The sequence below is a fragment of the Molothrus aeneus genome, chromosome 1 (assembly GCF_037042795.1).
Source record: "Molothrus aeneus isolate 106 chromosome 1, BPBGC_Maene_1.0, whole genome shotgun sequence".
Classification (NCBI taxonomy): domain Eukaryota; kingdom Metazoa; phylum Chordata; class Aves; order Passeriformes; family Icteridae; genus Molothrus; species Molothrus aeneus.
This window is the reverse complement of record NC_089646.1, coordinates 21,803,761-21,824,372: the sequence shown is the minus strand read 5'-3', so window position 1 is coordinate 21,824,372 and position 20,612 is coordinate 21,803,761. Positions and strand designations below refer to the sequence as shown.

The 20,612-nt window shown below is 38.9% G+C and overlaps 1 protein-coding gene across 1 annotated transcript; it reads right to left on the bottom strand.

Annotated features, from left to right (window-relative positions):
• Window positions 1-1,476: 1,476 nt before the first annotated feature.
• On the bottom strand, window positions 1,477-20,602 carry CROT (carnitine O-octanoyltransferase). The gene is made up of 17 exons (XM_066552854.1): window positions 20,545-20,602; window positions 19,777-19,985; window positions 13,793-13,917; window positions 12,590-12,771; window positions 12,279-12,403; window positions 11,599-11,707; window positions 10,068-10,161; window positions 9,849-9,974; window positions 9,326-9,427; window positions 8,615-8,698; window positions 8,408-8,515; window positions 8,032-8,162; window positions 6,642-6,765; window positions 4,655-4,733; window positions 3,787-3,880; window positions 3,446-3,565; window positions 1,477-2,398 (listed from the first exon to the last, which is right to left on the bottom strand). The coding sequence occupies exons 2-17, from the start codon at window positions 19,889-19,891 to the stop codon at window positions 2,278-2,280; spliced, it is 1,839 nt and encodes a 612-aa protein (XP_066408951.1). The 5' UTR covers window positions 19,892-19,985; window positions 20,545-20,602; the 3' UTR covers window positions 1,477-2,277.
• Between the last annotated feature and the right edge of the window lie 10 nt (window positions 20,603-20,612).

Here is a 20,612-nt window from a genome sequence, read left to right as displayed (position 1 = left end):
CAATGCTCAAAGTGGGATATGAAATGCATCAGAGTGGGCAGTACCAGCTGCTGAAGTGTAGCAACACAGCAGGTTCAGTCTTTTAGATAAAGACTGATAAGGATGTTTCAATACATATGGGTTTGGTACAATTCCATAAATAGTTTCCTAGAAACCCATAACTAATAAATAACTGAGTACATTTGCTTTAAGAACCCAACCCTCTTCCACCAGCACAAAATTCATAGTTCCTCAAATTAAAGAGTGCAAAGCAGTCCTGAACAATCCTTACTGACTTGCCAAACTGAAAGCTAAGGTCTGGGTGGAGAGCTCCAGGCACTGAGATCAGCTCTGCAGCACAGAGCATCTGTGCTCATGGAGATGGGCACAAAAACAGGGAGGCTTTGAGGGCAGAGGCACTGGAGATGAAATGCTTTACCCAACAAGGAAATTATTACCACATTCATGAATTCGTGCATCCACAGCACATAACAAGCAGCTTTAACAACTCACAGAATTTAAATTTGTCCTCCCTGAATACTCTTCTGCCTTCAGTTTCTCTAGGCAAGGCTCAGACTGTGTCAGCTGAACAGGAAATTCTGGTTATGCTGGTGATTGAATGCCATTTTCTCAATGATTCACTTTCTGAAAAATTTGTCCTTTTTCTGTATTTCTGCCAGGATTTCTATGTTCCCAGAAATTCTCAGAAAGGCAGGAGTAGGTGTATGAAAAATAAATGCAAATAAATGCAAAATTACACCCTTCATCAGATTTCAGGCTGTTTTGAATGAATGTTCAAAGCAAACTGTCTTTATCACAACTGCAACCAAGTTTACTAACCCAGTTGAGAATAAAGAATAAAAATAATCACGCATAGCTCGATCCAAAATCCTAATCTATCTCACAGAAATCACAGCATCATAAAGACACAGGCTTCACTGCCCATGAGATTTCAGAAGGTCATTTACCTCTGAGAAAGAGGCTGGGCTATTTTAAGTATTGCAGAACAGCAATGGATTCTTTCTCTATGTGAGTTTCAGAAAATCTCAAATTATTAAACACTGAATGGTTGTCAGATGTAATTGAGATAAGATGTACAGGTAGGTCAGTAAAGGCAAGGAAAACAAAGGCTGAAATGAGGAGACCATTTTTTGCATTTTTTGAGGCAACAAGACACAGTGCGACACACCCTGGACTGCAGAGAAGTGTCAGGCATTGAGTGAGGAAATCAAAAGGGGAAGTGCTCTTGCTACTGTGGACAAAATATGTGCAACAGAGCTGCCAGAGGGCAAAGAGACTGGTTCCATGTTAGCTGAAAATGGAGTTGTTTCTGTAAAATAAATAATAGTATTTGATCTCTCTGAAACTTTAAAAGCTAGAGAAAAAACAATGGGTACTTTAGAATCTCTGTTTCAAATTCATCTGTCACCAAGATCATCTTTCTCTCACAATGTTGCTACACTATGTTAAATAGTCTAGCCATAAATTAAGACAAGGTTGATTTTTGGAAAATTTTATTTCTATAACAGGAAAATACAAAGTTGCTCAGAGAAATCAAGTATTAAAATCCTGAGAACCGTATCAAACTGTATTCAGTGCTTACTTTTATTGTGCATTATTAGTGGAAAGCAACAGATATTCACAGTTCCCTAGAGAACAAAAACTGAATAATCTGAAACTCATGCTGCTTTCTGTCTTTATTATCGAGTGATTCTTTTTTCAAAATACTTCAAACTGTATTGCTCTCATACTACAAATGTAGTGGGAACATCCCCATTCATGGATACAACATTTATTTGGTATAATCCTGATAGCAAAAAATGAAAGGTAACTTATAAAATACCACATAACCTGATGGAAACATTCTGTTTCATTAACCACTCTGAATAGGAAGCATAATCACAAAACAGGATAGTGTGGTTACTTTTAAGTACACAGTTAAGTGCTCAACTGTCATAAACACTATCAGTAGACTCCAAACTATTCTACATGTGACTACTAAGGTCATAAATACAGGTCTCCCATCAATTTTCCACTACAACATCCCATCCCTAAGTATGTTTGCATTGTTGTGGCATATTTTAATATTGCATAGTTCTAAACAGGTAAGGTACTACTGCTTGCATTGCTGTTGCAAATGGCTACATTATTCTTAAATGGGTACTGTTACCACAGTAAATCTCACAAAAACAGATCATTAAATGTCTTGAATTTAAGAATACTCTTTGAGTAGCATTTTGTTTTTAAGTACTACATACAACTTGTGAGCTTGCAAAGCCTCTTACACCATTGTCAAGGTTACAGCTGAGCTGTAAGTGTTAGCTGCAGCACATCATGGAAGCACTGGAACAGAGTTCTGCACAGCACTTCTGCATCAGTCTCTGGACAGGATTTCCAAGAAGAGCAGGTACTAATGATCCTAGCAATATAGAAAACAGTGAAGTCACCATGCTTAATTGTCAAGGTCTAGGATAAAGTTACACAAATTCTCCTGAAATGTGGAACTATTGACATAAATCTGAATTAAAAATTGTCATATAAACATACTGTCTCAACACTAAGAGGACTCAGATCCTTAGTGCCTTCAGTAAGCAACAATGTTGACAGATCTTGAAATCAGATACTTTGATTTAAATACCTGTTACTACATACACAACTGTGACACAACTTTTCTGCTTATATTTGAAAATGCTGTGAATTATATTTCTTCTTTTTCTGCAATTAGTTTAACTTAGTTTTAGGTACTTCTTTCCTATTTATCTAATAAAAGGTATACCTTGATCTAGTTCTATTTATTTAAAGAGAGCCATAGATCAAAGTATTAATGGCTTGTATTCTCAAACTGATCTGAATGGGCACACAACCCCTGCCTAGCTTTAGGAAGAAATCATTTGAATTACACCTAAACTAGCAATTTATCTCTACACATTCAAACCAAATTAGTTTTATATTTCATAAAAAAAGGAGCAATTTTTGTCCATAAGACCAGTTAAGCCAGAGTTTGATCTTTTCAAATAGTATGATTTTGGAGAAGTGAAGCCAAATGTTTTAGCCCCTCAAGATGTCACTGCCAAGAATGATGGGCAGTATGCTCACCTGTCCTCTTATCTGCTCTTCAGCCAAAAAACATCTTCACATGTTACAAAATGATCCTAAAATGATAGCCTATTTTAAAGTAAACCTATTTTAAAGTCCTTTTGTTGCTCCCTTCTCTCATCTTCCCTACTCTTTATTTCTGCTTATTGTCATATCTTGGTTCTCACTTGCCCTCCACCACTCATTCCTCCTCCCACATGTGCTTTCCCAGAATGCCAATGTCTCTATTCTCATGTACCTCACTTCTCAATCCCTTCTGACACATTCAGCCGTATTTCTTCAGTATTTTCCTTTCCTCATTCTAGCTGTTAGCTGCCTTTTCCTCTGTGACAAATGCAGAGCCATATTCAAAATGAAATTATATCCTTACCTGTCATCTCTAATTGAATAAAAAAAACCATAGCCATGTTGTACCATAGGGACGGCAGATCCACTAAACCTAGTGTAGCCAGTCAGACTAGTTGAAAGGACAAAATTCCCACCTCCTCCACTGTGAAACAACACAAAACAAAAGCAGCACTGTTGAAAGTCATTTAAAACAAAGTGTGTTTTACAAAACAGTTATTTTGTTGCAGAGATCAAGACATCAGCACACACAAGGCCAGTGTAGCAAAGGCCTTGGTATCCAACTTTCCATGGACAAGAATATGAATTACCTGGCTGTGAAGGCCTTATGGGATACAACTTTCCATGGACAAGAATATGAATTACCTGGCTGTGAAGGCCTTATCCCCATACAGGTCTGGCACTGGCAGTCCTTGCTCCTGTGCTATCAGCAGGAGACCCAGAAGATGACGATCAAAGCCTGTCAAATACATGCAAATACTGAATCATTAACAGCAGCATTCCCAGTCTTTCTGCTTCTTCTGGTCTGGATAGCTGGGAGCTCAAATAGCAGCTGAAGGACAGATAAACAACAGCATCATATTGTAGCATCCAAAAACATTCCCCACATTTGATCTAAGAGGTCTTCAACAACTTCAACTTGAGCTCAAAAGCAAATGACTTCAGTAACAGAGATGCAGCACAGTCCCTGTGGAAAACAAAACCCAAGGAAACTCCCACTTCAGACAAGGAGGAAGAGCTCCTCACAGTGGAAGCAGCCCTTGGGCAATTATGCCAACACAGTGGAAAGGCTTTCAGGGCCACTACTGCTCTGAACTGTGATAACACACCAAGAAGGCTGGAGAGAGTGTGAAGTTCATCAGGTTCATTTCCCAGCAACTCTTTCTCATTCACAGAATAGTGTACAGCACTAACACAGGTGGGTTAGAATCTCACCCTAATCTCTCCTTTTTCACTTTTCAGCCAAGCACATATTTGACTGGAAGGTACTCCAAAGTAATGATTAGCTGGGCAGAAAAACTGAATAAACATTCCAAGTGAACATATTTTTGGGATACAAGGATGGGTGCAAGGAGCAGGTTTTAGTTCTTCTCCCCAAAATTCAAGGATAAAATGTTAAGTGGTAGTTTTTATTCAGGTTGAAAATAAGGATAGAGAGAAAATGTAGTAGCACACAATGACATTCCCTTTTCACCCACATGAAAAAGACCCAATAATTTTGATCCCAGAGTACCTCTTCCATTTTCACATTCTTTCCTCAGTTTATTGTGCTTTGCAAATGCCTTATGCATCAGTTGTAGCCGTTGATAATTCTGGAAAGTAGGGCAGGATTCAAATTAAAAAAAAAAAGAAAAGAAAAAGAAAAATCAATCCAAATGAGTAACACATCAGCAATCACAGACCAGTAGGTTTTCCCCTTTCATAGTTCCTAACAATTTTAGATAGAAGAAAATGGATGAACTTGAAAGGTACATAAGAACCCGTCCCAAACCCTTTCTCCCAAACCCAAATTCCCTTTTCAGGAAAATGTGCTCCTTTGTTTTCAGTATCTCTGCTCTCTTACTCAGATCACTTTTGAACTGAACAATATTCCAAACCTCATGCTCTTTCCCAAATAATCTGAAACAATGGAAAGGAAGCAGTATGAACTAGAGTGATCAAACCCAAAAACCTTCTACAGTTCCATTTATTCAGAAGGACACTAGCTCCTACTAGGTGCATTCCCAGATTTTCTCTGCTGATTGCCAATTCTGCCCAACTTTATGGTTTTTTCAAGTTTATATTAAAACTCATATATTAAAATCAGAGAGGATACAAATAACATGGCTTTTGTAAAGAAGGCCTTGAGAAACAGTCCAAGATCTTGACTTCCAAGACCTTAGATCTTGATAGCTCTTTGACTCCTTAAGAAGGACTATTTATCCTTTTATTCATCACACAAGAGGCTGCAGCAGAAAATGTGAAACACGGACAAAAGTCACTTGATTTGGATAAAAATCAAGCTATCAAGATGACAAGGGGCAAAAGAAAATGTAAGACAAAAGGATTATTTCAAAGCATCTGACCTTAAGGTAATAAAAATTACATAAAAGCAGACTTTTAAACACGTTCATTTCAATACTATTGAACAGGGCTTTTTAAGCTCCAGGAGTTAGTATTAAAAAAAGTATTTTAAAAAAGTAGTATTAAGTATAAAACAAACAAACAAACAAACAAAACAACAATAGGGAGCTATTTGGAGTTGCTATTTAATGTTACAAAGAAAAAAAAGGCTACAGTTAGTGTACATAGAAAGTTACACACTAGCAGTAGTAGTAACCACATAAGCCTGGTAATTGGTTAGAAGGTAACTGAGGAGCAGGGAAATAATAGAAATCCATATTTGGGAAAGGAAAGCAGATTTGGAAGATGGCCAGAAAACTGGGTTTTAAACTGCTGTACATGCCAAAAGAAGCCAGTGAAGACCAGGAAAATGTGATCTTTAAGGCCAAAATTATTAATCACACATGCTTTCTGACAGCTGTCTTCCTCTATGTTTTTTAGATTCATTAATAACACAGAACTTTTGATTTTTCTAAAGTTGTGTTGTCCTTTGTCAAAAACCTTCTCCTTGCTTAATTTCTCAGGCACTGAGAAATGTACAGTGAGGGCAACAGAAAGCGCTTTAGTACAGCTCTTGCTTGGCAAGCAAGGCATGACCTGCTTTGCCAGCCAAGCACCAGAGGGTAGCTGCTGGGAAAAGAAAAGGTCTCTGGTTCAGCTACTCAGAGACAAACTCTGGAACACAGCCCTGTTACCACTAGGACAGAAACACCCTTCAATCTTGCTCTGAGATGCAACTATTAGATAAACATTTCCTGATTTCATTTGAAAATTAAAACAGAACAACTGCACAGCACAATACTTTGGCTCCAACTCAGGAACTTTGTGAGGTGTGAAATTAATCAATGTGAATGTAATTTGAGACAGTTACATTCTTGAAACCAAAAGCTAAATAGGACACAAAACCAAGCAAGCCCACACATGACAGCACATCTCAGTCACAATGACCAGAATCAGCAACATTTAAAATCTGTCCCCCTGGAAAGGCAAATTCCCATCACCGAGACAACCCATTCCACCAATTCCCATCAGTGAGACAACGGAAAAATGAGTTTGAAGTGGTTCAGATGACAGGCCTTCTAAATACAGAGTAATTAAAGTAGGATTTCAGTATTTACACTCTCCGAAGGATCCAGCATGGACTTGCACCATTCCACTGTTTCCACAGTACATGATCTTATGGTCTCTGTGCGGCCATGATAGAATCGCCTGGTCATGGCAGTTTCGTAACAGCAGCCCGGACTAAGAACAAAAATTAGGGAAGAGTGTCTCATTAACTTAACAAAACTATTTGCTGTCTCAAGGGCTAAAGAAATCCTGCAAAAGATCTTGCACATCAAGCTCAGTTACAAGTACCAGAAACCCACTAATTTTCTTTAAGTTATGTTTCTGAAAGAGCCACAAAGCAACTCTATGTGCTTTTATGGGATAGATGACTGAAAAAAGTAGCAGTACTTTACTCATACCTTGAAAAAACTGCATTGCCATGGGTATTTTCTGCAGACTACAGATCTACTAGCCTCTAGCCAAAACAGCTGACATTACACAAGCTTCAGTTTCACCATGTACTTCCACCTACACCAACTAAACCCTCATAAATTAAGAGACACATTTGAAATAAGCAGTGTGTTCCAAAACATTTAGAGGGAAAGGTCAGAACCTTCTCTGCTGCATACTGACAGCCATCCAGCTTTTACATGGAGCAACTCCAGCTCTACTACAGTTCTACCACTTAATATACAACCTACATGAAATATACTTGCATGTTTACAACAGACCAAGGCTATTTTAGTCAGAAAATTAATGTCCCGATGTTCAGCAAACCAACCTTTGTCATGATGAGCTACATCTCACCAGTGACAAAACATCACACTCCTATGATGAAAACCTCCTCCTTCTGAAGCAAGCAATTTTCTGCTGGTCAGTAATGACTTACACAAGCCAAACAGAAATTTGGGAATAACACCAATAACAAGAAGAATGACACCTTTAATCAATAATACAAAATTAAATGTCACATCCAAAAATGCAGAGGCAGCACTTGAAGGGTCACTACTATCTTCATCTCTATTATTCTGCCCAAACCTTCACACCCAATATTGCTGAAGAAAGTGAGACACTGAAGTTTGTGAAGCCTTTTACAGGCTTAGAAGACTAAACATTTTACTGGTGGCTGTCACATGCTACAGATAAAACTCTCTTCTACCTTAGAGAATCCTGACCCACTGTGCATTTCATGTTGGCCCAAGTGTTTCCTTTGTATGGCCCAAGTTCAAGTTTTCACAGGCTGTGTTCTACCACCCACTCCATAATATGTGTATGTACTATCCCTATGGGCACAAGAACAATTCTTCTGAGGCAAGTATGGCTCCATGCAACTGTTACCGTAAAAATCCCTTAGTTATTCATTCTTACATCCCCATGGCAAATTACATACTGGCATTGCAAAGCCACTGCACACCCCTACTGAAGAAACTAGTTTTTTATTCCTGAGCTGTATTTTCTTACCGTCCATGGCATTTGTAATAAGCAAGCTGAAGGGCAAGCTGCACAAATGTATCAGGATGAAGTTTCCTCTTTCTAATCAATGCTTTGCCAAAGGATGTGAAGGCATAAGACACCAGCTGCAAGTCAGATACCTGTCATGCCAAAGGAGGAAAAACAACAGAAGTCAAGAAATATCACAACTTGGTCCACTGTAAATAAAACACACTCAACATAAATCACTATGCAACAAATTTAACCATGGTGTTAAATTTCATCAGTTCATCAGGAACATATTCATTACTGTTCTCCAGCATGAAAAAAGACCAATTAAAAACATGTAAATAGAATGAAAAAAATAGTATCAATAACAACTGAGAGAACCAGGAGAAAATTTCACCTTCTTGTAATACAATTCTTTAGTATGTCCGATTTCATCCATAATTTTTGAATCCACTGTGAATACAAGTTCCTCTGGCCTTGGAATATCCCTCACATTATCTGATCCCTGGGAAGATGAAGACAGAAAGATGCAAAACCCGAAAATGTTATCCATAAGAAAAGACACGTTAACTGATAAGCTTGAAAGTTTATAAAAGATAGATACCTTCCATTTTCCCTCATTTTCAATAATCTTCTTATCAGCATAAGATAACATGGTAATTAAAGCCATGGCATCAAAAGGAGAATGCTAGAATCAGATAAGAGAAATATTATGTTTCTTTGCATAACAGTAAGAAGATCAAACACTTCTGGTTTTTCCCTATCCTGCTCTTTTTCCTGCTGACCAACAGCTTTACTGTGCAGTGTTAGACTTTTTTTATAGTTCTGCAATAAATACAGAAGTATTTTAAGTCCACCCACCATTTTAACTGCTCTGCAGCTGAACAGGGAGGTACAATATACTACTGCCATGAAAAGGCAGATTTAAGGAAAAATGGAAGCCCTTCTGGCCATGCAATGAGTTTAAAATAACATAGTTTAAAAAACACAGCTGTTCAAATGGATGCATCAAATAAAGAGTTAATTTAAAACCTTCTTATGTATTGCATTTTTTCCCTTTGGAACTTGTCATTAAATACTTTCAGAAATAAGATTATGACTTCAGATCCTGTTGCTAATTCAAGTATGGTGTAATAGTAAACACCATGAGAAAGCAAAGAACATGAGGAAGCAGACTGCTTTTGAAAACTTACCAGACCAGGTGCCAGGTAAACAAGCCTATACTAAAGAGTAACACAGTAACACCTAAAATAATACTCTGAAGGGGAAAATTCAGTAAATAAATACTCAGAAGATGGAAAAAAAATTAACTTACATCACAGAATGCACTACAGGTTCCATTGGAAAAGAATATGGAATTGTAGGATTTATCTCCCCAGCGCACAGTGGGATCACCTGCTAGCCCCAGCCTTGTAAGCTAAAGCAGAAGAAACATAGTGTGAAGTCTAAAAAACACCAAGAACACTGCCAGTCTTTGTAAGCTAAACCTGGACTACATCAAGATGGCAAGACCTCCCTGACAGATGACATTTTCATCCAGTTCAAGATGAAACATGATTATAGGGCCAAGTTATTAATTAGAAGGTTGATAAAAAGTTAATGACCCTGAAGGACAGAGGGCTAAAAGGTTATGAAGGCAGATTTCAGCCATTCTCACTTCCAATGGCCTAACAATTAAAACTATTTAAGTTTTCCTATGGAGCAAAAAAGCACATTTTTGCATATTTATTTGCTTCATTTTTACTGTTCTGAAGGAGCAAGAGGTGCTACTTCTGTATATATTCAGGAGAAATTTTTATGGAAAGATGATCAGGTATGAATCAAAAATTCTTAGCTACCTCAGTGTAGTCCTCAGGAGTTGCATGAGGACTACAATCATCCAGGCCAACCACAAACAAACTTCTCTGAATTTTTTCCAGAAGAGTTAAGTTCTTTGGATCAAGATGAATCAAGTATTCCCGTAACTAGAAGACATAAAAAGACAAAGCTAAGTGCAATAATGTTTTTCCAGTGATCACAATGCTATTCCCAAGGAACCAGCTGCGAAGTATTCCTACCTCGGCCCATTTGGTCCTTTCATTGCTTGTTAGGGCTGCCAGTCCTGGCCCATCTGGTTCACTGTAGCATCTCTCCTGTATGTCCCTAAGTTGCCTTTAAGAAGATTTCAAAAACTTTAGTTAACAACAGATGGAGAGAAGGTAAAAGTCACCTTGTGTCTCTGTCTCTTTTTTGCAAAGCTGGAATTTTGGTTCAACGTTCACAAGCCAGTATGAATTTTCAGGAAGCATGAATCAGCTCCCCTAGATTCTAAGGCCAATTGAAGACCTGCTCAGGTTTCAGTAACTCAGCACCTACAAGCCCAGTACAAACACACATAGACAATCATAGTGCTAAAGCATTATTACATGCTTAATTAAAAACTAGATTTAAGACTTCAACAGTGCAGGCTGGGACTTTTCAGAGCAGCAGACATCTGCCATACTGCAGCTTTACAGCTTCTACAGCAGCTAATCACATTCAGGGCAAACCTTCCCCTCAAGATAAACCTTCAAGCAGAACACTTGCTGCAGTACATCCTGAATGTAAATTCTGAACTATACAAGAGCAATTCTCTTCCTACCTCTTCCTTTAGAAGAACAATTATGAGAGGGGTAAATCTTAGTTTGAAAATTCAGTTTTCCACATGCTGTTCTCCATGTTAAAGAAACTTCATAAATTACAGGCACTTTTTTCTAGCACTCTTGCCTATTAAATATCACTACTGATCACTAGTTACATAGTATCAAAAATATAAGACACCAATGATGACCTTACAAAAATAAAGCCAAACCCAACCTGCCCTTCCTATAGACAATAGATTCAGAGGATTTTGTCTGTATTCCAAGTGTTCATTTCTTTGTTACTGGCTTGACTTAACAGGTACAGCTACAAAAATTAGAAATGCATATGTTAAAATATTAGGTATTAATCTACCAGACTATTTTAAAAAAGCGATTTTTAGTTTCTCTAATTAAGTTGGTCTTGCATGAGGAATTTGGCCATCAACTTTTTTGCCAGTTTTAATTATAAGCCTTCTGTTGTGCACTATAAGCAGCACTTTGACAATTGCATTAAGTTATTCCCTGGCAAAATTAACAACCCTTTTTTAGTAAGGAGATGCATATAGATACCAAATCAGTCACAAGAGACTTATGCTGAAACTATGTCTGTATCTAACAGGAGAGTTCAACATATGAGAGTGCTTCAACTTTGATAATGATTAAGTTGCAACGTGGATTGTACGTGGAAGGAATGATGATAGCTGTAATCCTACTAATTCCATGTAAAGAAACCATAAAAAGTGGTATTTCCTACTAAAGTATCTTTTTTCAGCCCTTTTGTATGATGCTCTACAGATGTATTACAATAGTACATGGAAAGAAATTGCCATCCATTGAAGGATTTACTTAAATCTGAACCTTTCAGCTAAAGGAGAAGCTGTAGTCTCTCTTACACCTAAATCTTTGAGGTCAAGGGAATAGAAAAAAAAATCCTCTTTTGTATATAGCTTGAATAAGACAGTTCATTTAAAATAAGTATTTTGAAAACCTGAAAATCTCTGGAGGAGTCAGCATGCTGCCTTCATGCATAGCATCAAATGCAAATACTCGACCTCGACACAGGACTATCAAGTGAGACGGACATTCACCTTCAGCCTCTGAAATGAAAAACAGGAGTAAATTAAAATCCAACCTTGGGGATAAAGTGACAGATACAGAAAAAAACTAAACAAGTCCTACAGACTATTTTTTATTCAATTCTGCAAACTTGAAGACATTTTAAAAACCAACAGAAGTCACACATAACTTTCATTGTTAGAAACTGCTTCAAGTAATTGTCATTATCTAGCAGCAAATTTCATTTATTTGTGTCTCTTGTAGGCAGGAACTCCCTCTGCTGAAATAAGTGTTCCTTGCTGAATCCACACATACTTAGAATTTGTCTTTCATCAATTCTTAATGCTGGCATGTTTATTACAGGCATCAGGCTGGTTATACACAAATTTGAAGCAGAGCTCTCTTTTACTCCCATTTGATAAGGACTAAATATTGGACCAAAAAGGGCATTTGTAGATGAGGGCATTCTTTGCTTCATAATACGAACACTCTACAACCAGTAGCCGATTTAGTGCTCAAGAAAGCAAGAATTTTATGGTTAAACTGACCACTCCTTTAGCATATTAATAAAAATAATTTGCTTGTATTAATCCCCAATTTTCATTTGTTTACCAGTTTTAAAATAACTGCTGAGAGAGTCTCTGGTAAGCCCGGGAATTTTGCAAGTGCAGAAGAGCATTCGAAATTGGTTCATGTCCAGAACAGTATTTCCAGATCTCTCTATGGCAACCTTCTCTCTGTAGTAACAAACATAGCAACATTAAACAAGAGATATTAAAATGATGGAATTAAATCAAGGTAAGACAAACCTGGCTATTACAGCAAAGAATGCATGCCAATGGACATGAACACACACATTCAATTAAGGGATGCAGAGGGATACATCAATATTTAGGATCAGTCATTTTTTCTTAAAGTCTTACGCTCGTAGTAGATCCCAGTATTTCAGGGTGTGCCATATATTTATACATGCTCTGTCGATCTGAGTGCCCTCCTTTGGTGGCCAGTAGTGCTCAATATAGGGACCAGGGCCTCCCATATTGCAGTGGATTTGTGTTGAGATGCGAAGATCAAGATAAGCCACATTCAGCCACCAGTCCTCCAGCTGAAATGAAAAATGTTTAACATCAGAACTTATTGTTATTCATTAATTCTTTAATAATTACATGACTGTTCAACTGTCTGCTTTTTACTTTATTATTTTAATACTATGAATAGTAGGTCCCATATAACACAAGGCAGGACAGTGGTTCAAAACTAACTGATCAAGATAATGACACATTTAGCTCTTCTGCTTTCAAGCTTGAAATAAAATTCAATGCTGCTTAAGAATATTAAACTGTAAATTATGGTATTTCTTCCCTGATACTCATAATCTTAGACTCTTGCAGACTTCAGTTGTGGCTGCTGTGAATATCACAGGCTACTCCATGAAGAATAGAAGGAAACTAGACTTGTGTTGAGAAGGGATCTGAGAGAGACAGTTCGTAATGCACATTTTCTGCCACCATCTGAAAATCCTCACTCTGGAGCGTGTCTTGTTAGGATTTAAAAAGCCCTCGTGAATTCCACTTGGTAATGACCTTCCTTCTATCTCTTTCTCTGTTAAAAGAGAACTTTAAAATGGTACCACATAATTTCCTTCTGGGAAGAAAAAGAAAGAAACCAACTCTGAATTCCAGGGTTGGTTTTGTTTGATTTTTGTGGTTTTGGTTTTTTGGTGGGGTTTTTTTGGTGTTTTTTGGGGTTTTTTTGTGGTGTTTTTTCTTCTTCTTCTTTTTTTTTTTTTGTTGTTGTTGTTGTTTTTACCCAGGGTGGAGAGAGAAGGGACAGATGTCATAGAAGGAGAGACTGACAGATAAACTATCCAAAATCTGGTAAATAATTTAAAATTTCAGTTAGTGACCTCTCTTAACCACTCAGCTTTGAAAAAAAAAAAATGACACATATGTAAGTGAATATGAATGAGTTCATATCCACAGGTCAAGTGGCAGATGTAAGGAAGATGTGAAGATTTTAAAAAGTGAAATGATTCTTTAAGTTACATTCTGAATAACCAACTTTCCACAAGTTGAATTAAGATTTCTTACACTGAATTATGATTTCTCACATATGTAAATACGCACCCAATTCCTTCTCATTTTAGCTCTTTCCAGTAATTTCTGATGCAACTCTTTTCCAATGCCATTTTCAAATTTTTTAACTATATCCTCAGTTCTTTGATATTCTTCGTGATTAAGGAATGGCTTCACTGTAAAAAGAACAAGTTTTTATTTTAAAGACAACTGAATACTAAGATTTATTCCAAGATTCAGATATTCACAGGCAAGGGAGTGAATGAGAATCAATTTTTCTAAAACAAGTATTTGAAGGGAAAACCTTTTAAACATCTCTCGAAAGTCTGTAAATACATCAGTATATTCTGATAAAACATAAATACATACTTTTAAATAAATACAGATGATAGCAGACTAAAGTAATTGCTGAAAACCTAAAATACCTAACAGATAACTAAATCAAATATATTTACATCTGTAAATACTAGGGAGTTCTTCCAAGGAATTAAATTTACAGGAACTTTGTAAATGAACACATTGAGCACACATGTCTGCCACCCTACTGCACCAACTACAAGCTACCTGTCTGTATTTTCAAGTCCATTCATGGTCTACAAGACACTTGCCCATCAACTCTCATTCACTGTCCCTGTGTTATATCCACCTTTGATTGATAGCAAATGCAGTTACTGGTAGACAGTTTTTCTGTTTTTAAATCCTTTTGGATTCCTCTCAGATCATGTGCATTATACATTGAAGTCCTCCATAAACATCTGCAAAACTAGTCATTATTTTAATCTAAACACTCCTTAAAGACTTTTTACCATAAAATCTCTGGTCAGTAATGAGCACTGCTGATGTAATTTTTCATACAGGCACATCTCATCTTTTTCCTATACTTACCTGGTGTATAATGTATTTTCTGTCTTATTTATACTTAGATTGTGAAGTCAGTGGGAAACAGAATGGAGGGTTGTGTGGGAGGTGTGTTTCTGGTGATTCAATGCCTACACAATGAGGCCCAAGTAATTTTTGAGGCCACTGGACACTATCATTAGTTAATTTCTTGTTTGCCTAGCTACTGGTAACCCTGTAATTGACTTATAGCTGCTAAGAAACAAAGAAAGATACACTATTATGAAAATTTGAACAAGTATCTGCATCATCTCTCATCTATCTTTTACTTTTGCAAGCAACGGACAAGTTTCAGCAGGGCAAAGTCTCAAACACTTAGTTAACCTAAGTATTAAATTGTAACTCCATCTTGCTGCAATCACACCTGCTTGCCTGCAACCACTGGTTTTCTCTTCTTCATAAATCTAGAGATCATCTTGTCCAACACTGCATCTCTGTAGGTTCAGTTGCAGCAAGTTGCTTAGAATTGTGTTGGGTTTTAAGTATCTCCAAGGATAACACTCTACAATTGCCTGTTCACTGCTTGACCACTGCTGCATTAAGTGGTCTTATTTTTAAAAGGAATTTCTTGCATTTCAGTTTGTGCCCATCACTTCTTATTCTGTCACTGGATGCTACTGGATACTACTACTACTACTACTGGATACTACTATGATGTCTGGCTCCATCTTATTTACTCCTCCACAACAAGTAATCACACAGATCTGAACAATTCTAGCTTTCTCTGTCTCTGCCCATATGTCAGATAATCCAAGCCTTTAATCACTGTCACAGCCCCTCTCTGGGCTCACTTCAGTATGTTCCTATCTTGCTTGTACGGGGAGCCCAGAAACAAACACAGAACTAGAGATATGTCCTCCCCAGCACTGAACTAAGGGAAAGGATCACTTCTCTGTACCTGCTGGCAATGTTCCTTCTATATAGGGAGCCCCAGAGACCACTGACATGCCTTGCTGCCAGGCCACATGCTAGTTCATGCTCAACTTTTCATGTCCACCAGACCCCAGGGGTTTTTCTGCATTCAGGCACTACGCCCCAGCTTGTGCTGCTGTGGCAAGTTATTCTCTCCTGGGTGGATGACCTGGCATTTCCCTGTGTTTGTTGAGCTTCATGAGGCTCCTGTTAGTCTGTTAGTCCAGCCAATCAAGCTCCCTCTGATGGCATAACAACCATCTGGTGTTATTAGCTACTTCTTCCAGCTTTGGAAGCTCCCAAACTCAGTACAGTCTGTCCCATCACGCATGTCCCATCACCACCAATGACTGTATTAAGAATTACTGGACCCCTGGTGTACACCATCAGAGACTGGCCTACAGCTGGCATCTGTGTTGCTGACCACAGACCTTTGAGCCCAGCAGATGATACAGTTTCCAGCCCATCTGTCTGTCTGCCCTGTACCTAGTCCATACTTTATTAGTTCCTCTATGAAGATTTTTTAAAAAATCTTTTGATAAGCCAAAAGCCTTACTAAAATCAGTATAAACAATATCCACTCTTTTTCCTTTATCCAGCGAGACAGCCACCATAAAAAAATCATCATAAAAAGCTACCATGTTGGTCAAGCAAAATTTCCTCTTCAGAAACCCATGCTGCCCATTCCCAATCACCTTCTTGTACTTCATAAGCACAGAAATGGTTTTCATGATTATTTGCCAGGGATTCCCAGGAATTAAAGTAAGATTAATCAGTCTTGTCCTTCCTGAGGACAACAGTAACATCTGCTTTCTTTCTTTCTTTCCTCAGGAACCTTCACCAGTAATCATGATCTTTCAAAGACCAGCTCCCTCAGCGCTCATGGGCACATCTCAACAGGACCCACATAGTTTTTCATGTACAATCTCTTCAGTGCTGGTCCTCTTCCATCAAGGGTAAGTCATCCTCACTCCTCTTCAAAATAATTCCATTTTAATCCTAATTTTATAAGGCTTTTCAGTATTTTGCACTACCTGTCCTAAAGGGAAAGATAAGGATCCATTTTCAGATACATCCTGGTCTCCTTATGGTATTCCACAACAATAATGCAAGTCCTGGTGATATTTTTTCTATTGCACAGGACAAACATGGAGAGGAGGGGCCAAATATTACCTACAAATGTGGTTTTAAGCACCTTCTGACAACCTTAGGCAGCAAGACAGAACATCTACTTTCAAGTATTACCATACAACACTTGTGTTTAAATTGCATTGGAACCTCCAAAAATTCCAATCCAACACCATCACAACTGGAAAGGTACCAGCATTCCCCTTACACCTCCACCACAGATGATCAGCTATGGTCATTCACATAGTGCCTACACATCTAGATGCAGCTTGAATTGCACACCATCAGTTGTGAACACAAATGAAAAAAGAAATAACAGCAACAGAGCCATTCACCTTTACCCTTTTGCAGATTACAGTTTCCACCCTGAAGCTGAAAGCCTCCCCTGAATGAGGGTAGTCCAACACTCAGGCTTCCCAGAAAATGACCTTATTATCACATACTATTGAAAGAGAGGATGATTACCCTCTGTTATTCAGGTTATAAAGTCATTACAGAGCAATATTCAATAAAAAATGAAAACTAAGCAAAATTATTTGGTTCTGGTCCCAATTCATGGAATTATTTAGTTGAACCTTAAAGGGGTGACTAAGATTGCAAGGGGACTGGAATGCACAATGAGATGAGGCTGAGAACTGTTTGTTGACCTTATGAAGAGAATGCAAAGGGAAGACCTGGCTGCCCTCTTCAACTGAATGGAATGTCCTGGTGAGGATAAAGCAAAGCTCCTCTCAGAGATGGAAAGAATTAGGATAAGAGAAAATGGAATAAAGGTGGAATACAGAAAATTTCTCACATGAAAATGTGAAGTTTTGGGGGTTTTTTGGTCATGGCTGATTTTTTCAGTTTGTTGTTTTTCTTTCCTCTCCCACAACCATGAGGGTGATCAAACACCAGAACAGGTTACAATGAAACAGAGTCTCCACCCTTGTAAGTAAACAAAACCTGGCTAAGCAGGGCCTGAGCAACATGCTGTAGTTGGACCAGCTTTGAGCAGAAATTTGGTCCAGATGGACTCTTCCCAATCTACATGACTCACAGGGTTTCTTTCCATTTAAAAACTATTTAATCAGATGTAGAAGCAGCACTGTTAAGGAGTAGAACTTGGCCTCTTTCTCACCAGAGTTCAGTGAAACTTCTCTTGCATTTCTTCAGCCCACAGATCTTGTCTTTCTTTCTGATTGGGGGATCAGCTCTGCCCACAAACAAGAAGTATCCCATGAAAGACACCTTCAGTTGCATAGTTAAGGAATCTTCTGGGAAGCTGGAAGTTTGAGTTTTCATACTTTCATGTTGAGTCTATTTTTCTGACTCTCATCCTCTGAGCTGGAAGGCTCAGTAACATGGCAATGGACACCTTCTCTGCTCAAGGCTTACTTTCAAAACAGGGTTACTCCTTAAAAGGCAGCAACTGTAAAGCCTTAAATGAGGCATATTCTGACACATACTTTGTCTAGCTTTTCTAGTTAGCTGGCTCTAAACAGGTAAGTGCTTTACCAGCAGAAGCCCTGACTAATGTCAATGGCCCAGAGTCCTCCTCCAACCAATGAAAGAAGGTTTCCCAGGACTAATTTAAAGCCTCTATGAAGAATCATTTGGAGGTTCTGAACTGTTCTACTGAAGCATCTCCTTTCCTCCATTCACATTTATAGACTAAAATGACAAGCTTAAGCAATGAAATTCACAGAGCTATGTCTAGAACTGTGCCCTGCACCCTTTGACTTCAATATATTTGTACAAGGGAAGACTGGCAAATGCTGGGCTAACTTTTCTCCACCGCCAGTGAGACTAAAGAAGAGCAACAGTGATCAAAATTATAGAATGATTTTGTGCATGGAACAGTAAGCAGCAAATAACTTCAGCATGAAAAATAAAGGGGTATGTGATAAGGTTATTTATGAAAACAGATCAGAATCAGAAAACCAGGGCAAACAAATACACTGTCAGCTCTTCTCACTCCATGAGAGAGTTATTTATTAACCTGGAGAGACAGATGGGTTTACAAAACTAAACAGCAATTTTGTTATTGCAGGTTTTACTCTTGCAGCACAACCTTAGTTAATCTGCATTACAGCAAAAAGACAGTGCATTATTTTAGACACACATACACACACAACACTTTTGCTCAAAACCTACCACTTCAATATTCTGCATTAAAAAACAATTATGTAAAGAACACCAAAGCAGGCCATTTTCAGTACTCAGAAATAAATAGGAACTCAAGAGTAAGCTTCAGGAATTTTATTTTGGGAAAGGGAAAATATGGTGTAGTATGCTTCTGCTAAGGAGAGAACTCCAAATCTTACTTTGTTAGCAATTATGTAATACCTGCAAGATGGTAAGATACAAAGTAGATGTTCCAGAAAAAACTCCATGTCTCAGAGTTCTGAAAATTATTGAAGAAATAGAGAAAAATAATCTCAAGATACTTCATAATGCATTTTTGCCATTCCCAATGCATAATAAAGAATTAACCAGTCATTTCTTCTTTTTGAACAAAACTAGATACACGTGCATGGATGTTGTTTTCAAAACTTTTCTGTGATGTTCTTTAGATTAGTCAACAAGTCAAGGCAAAAAGTATCCAAGGTAAATTATCTGAAAATGCTCACCACTGCTTTTGCCTATGACTGTATAATTAATAAGTGTTCTTTCTCACCAATATTAAGTATGAAAAGTTTTAAATAACTGTTCTTTTAAAAAGATCCTGAGCAAACACAGTTATAAACAAGCAGTTATCCAAACCAAAATTTTTAAGTGAAGTATCTTTCTCCAGACCAGCTTTTTTTTGTTGTTGTTGTTGAGAAGGAAAAAAAAAAGTGAAAAAAAATCCACTTTCAAACCAAAAAGTTAACCAAGTGCCAAATTCCCTTGAAGAAAGGTAATTAGAGATAAATAAGAAACTTTTACCCAAGTTTCTCTGGGCACTGCATTTCCAGTTTTGAGCCTGAAAGGAATCCTTTGGCACACTGAGTTTGTCTGTATCCCACGCCCCAATTGCAGTACAAGCCGTGTCTACAATCGCTTAGCAAACATCTTCAGATCAGCCTGCTTACAACAGCACATGACACACTACCATTACAACATTAAGTCATTACCTGCATCGAGATATTTACTCAAAGATTCATCAAGAGGAGGTACTGGCAGGGAAGGCAGAGAATCTTGGTACTGAAACGTTCGCTCCTCTGAGGATTCAAGCAGTTGCTTTTCCATGTTGCAGATCTGCAGCACAACCCAACAGGCTATTCACGAAGCCCACGCTCGATGACGAATCTCCCCACACTGTTCTCTCCCTCGCTCCGGCCTCCTGCCATTTAAATGAAAAAAGACAGATATCAGGAAAGGTTCCCCGACAAAGCACGGACTGAGGGTTTCTTGCTGGCTTGCAGCCGCGAGAGGCACACACACACAGCAGGGGGGAACGATGGCCAGGCTGCTATTGATGCTTTTCCCCAGCACGTCGCGATTAACCAGCTCGGAGACTGTCGCTTTCTCTCCCAGGGAGCAGCCAGTCAGCCCTGAGACACCCGCCCGACACTAGGGGATATCTGGGAAAGGGGAATCACCCCCCAGCCCGGCTGGCGGCCCCACCTCCCCCGCCCGCAGACCCTCCCCTAGGTCCCCGCCCGAGCCCCGGCCCAAGCGCTCCCCGAGCCGAGCCGGGCCGAGCCGAGCCGGGCGCGAGGCCCGCGACACCACAGCGGAGTTCACAGCGGCTCAGGGCCCACATCGAGGAAAGCCCGGGAGAGCCCCAGGCGGACGGGGTCTGGGCGCAAGGACACGGCCAAGCCGAGCCCACCCCTCTGCCCCGCGCACCCCCGAGGAACGAGGCCGGCGAGCACCACCGGCCCCGGATCCCAGCCCACCTCCCCGGCCGCCGCCTTTGCTTCTGTCCCACTTCCCAGCGGGTCCGGAAGCCGCGCGGGGCGGGGCG

What these genes read in the sequence shown, in the direction of transcription:
- CROT (XM_066552854.1), bottom strand. Translation starts at nt 19,891, where the DNA reads ATGGAAAAGCAACTGCTTGAATCCTCAGAGGAGCGAACGTTTCAGTAC. An exon ending in AAGAATTGTATTACAAGAAG is followed by an intron (nt 8,163 to 8,407) that starts GTGAAATTTTCT and finishes TTGGCATGACAG; the next exon opens with GTATCTGACTTGCAGCTGGT. An exon ending in TATTACAAATGCCATGGACG is followed by an intron (nt 6,766 to 8,031) that starts GTAAGAAAATAC and finishes TTTTGTTCTTAG; the next exon opens with TCCGGGCTGCTGTTACGAAA.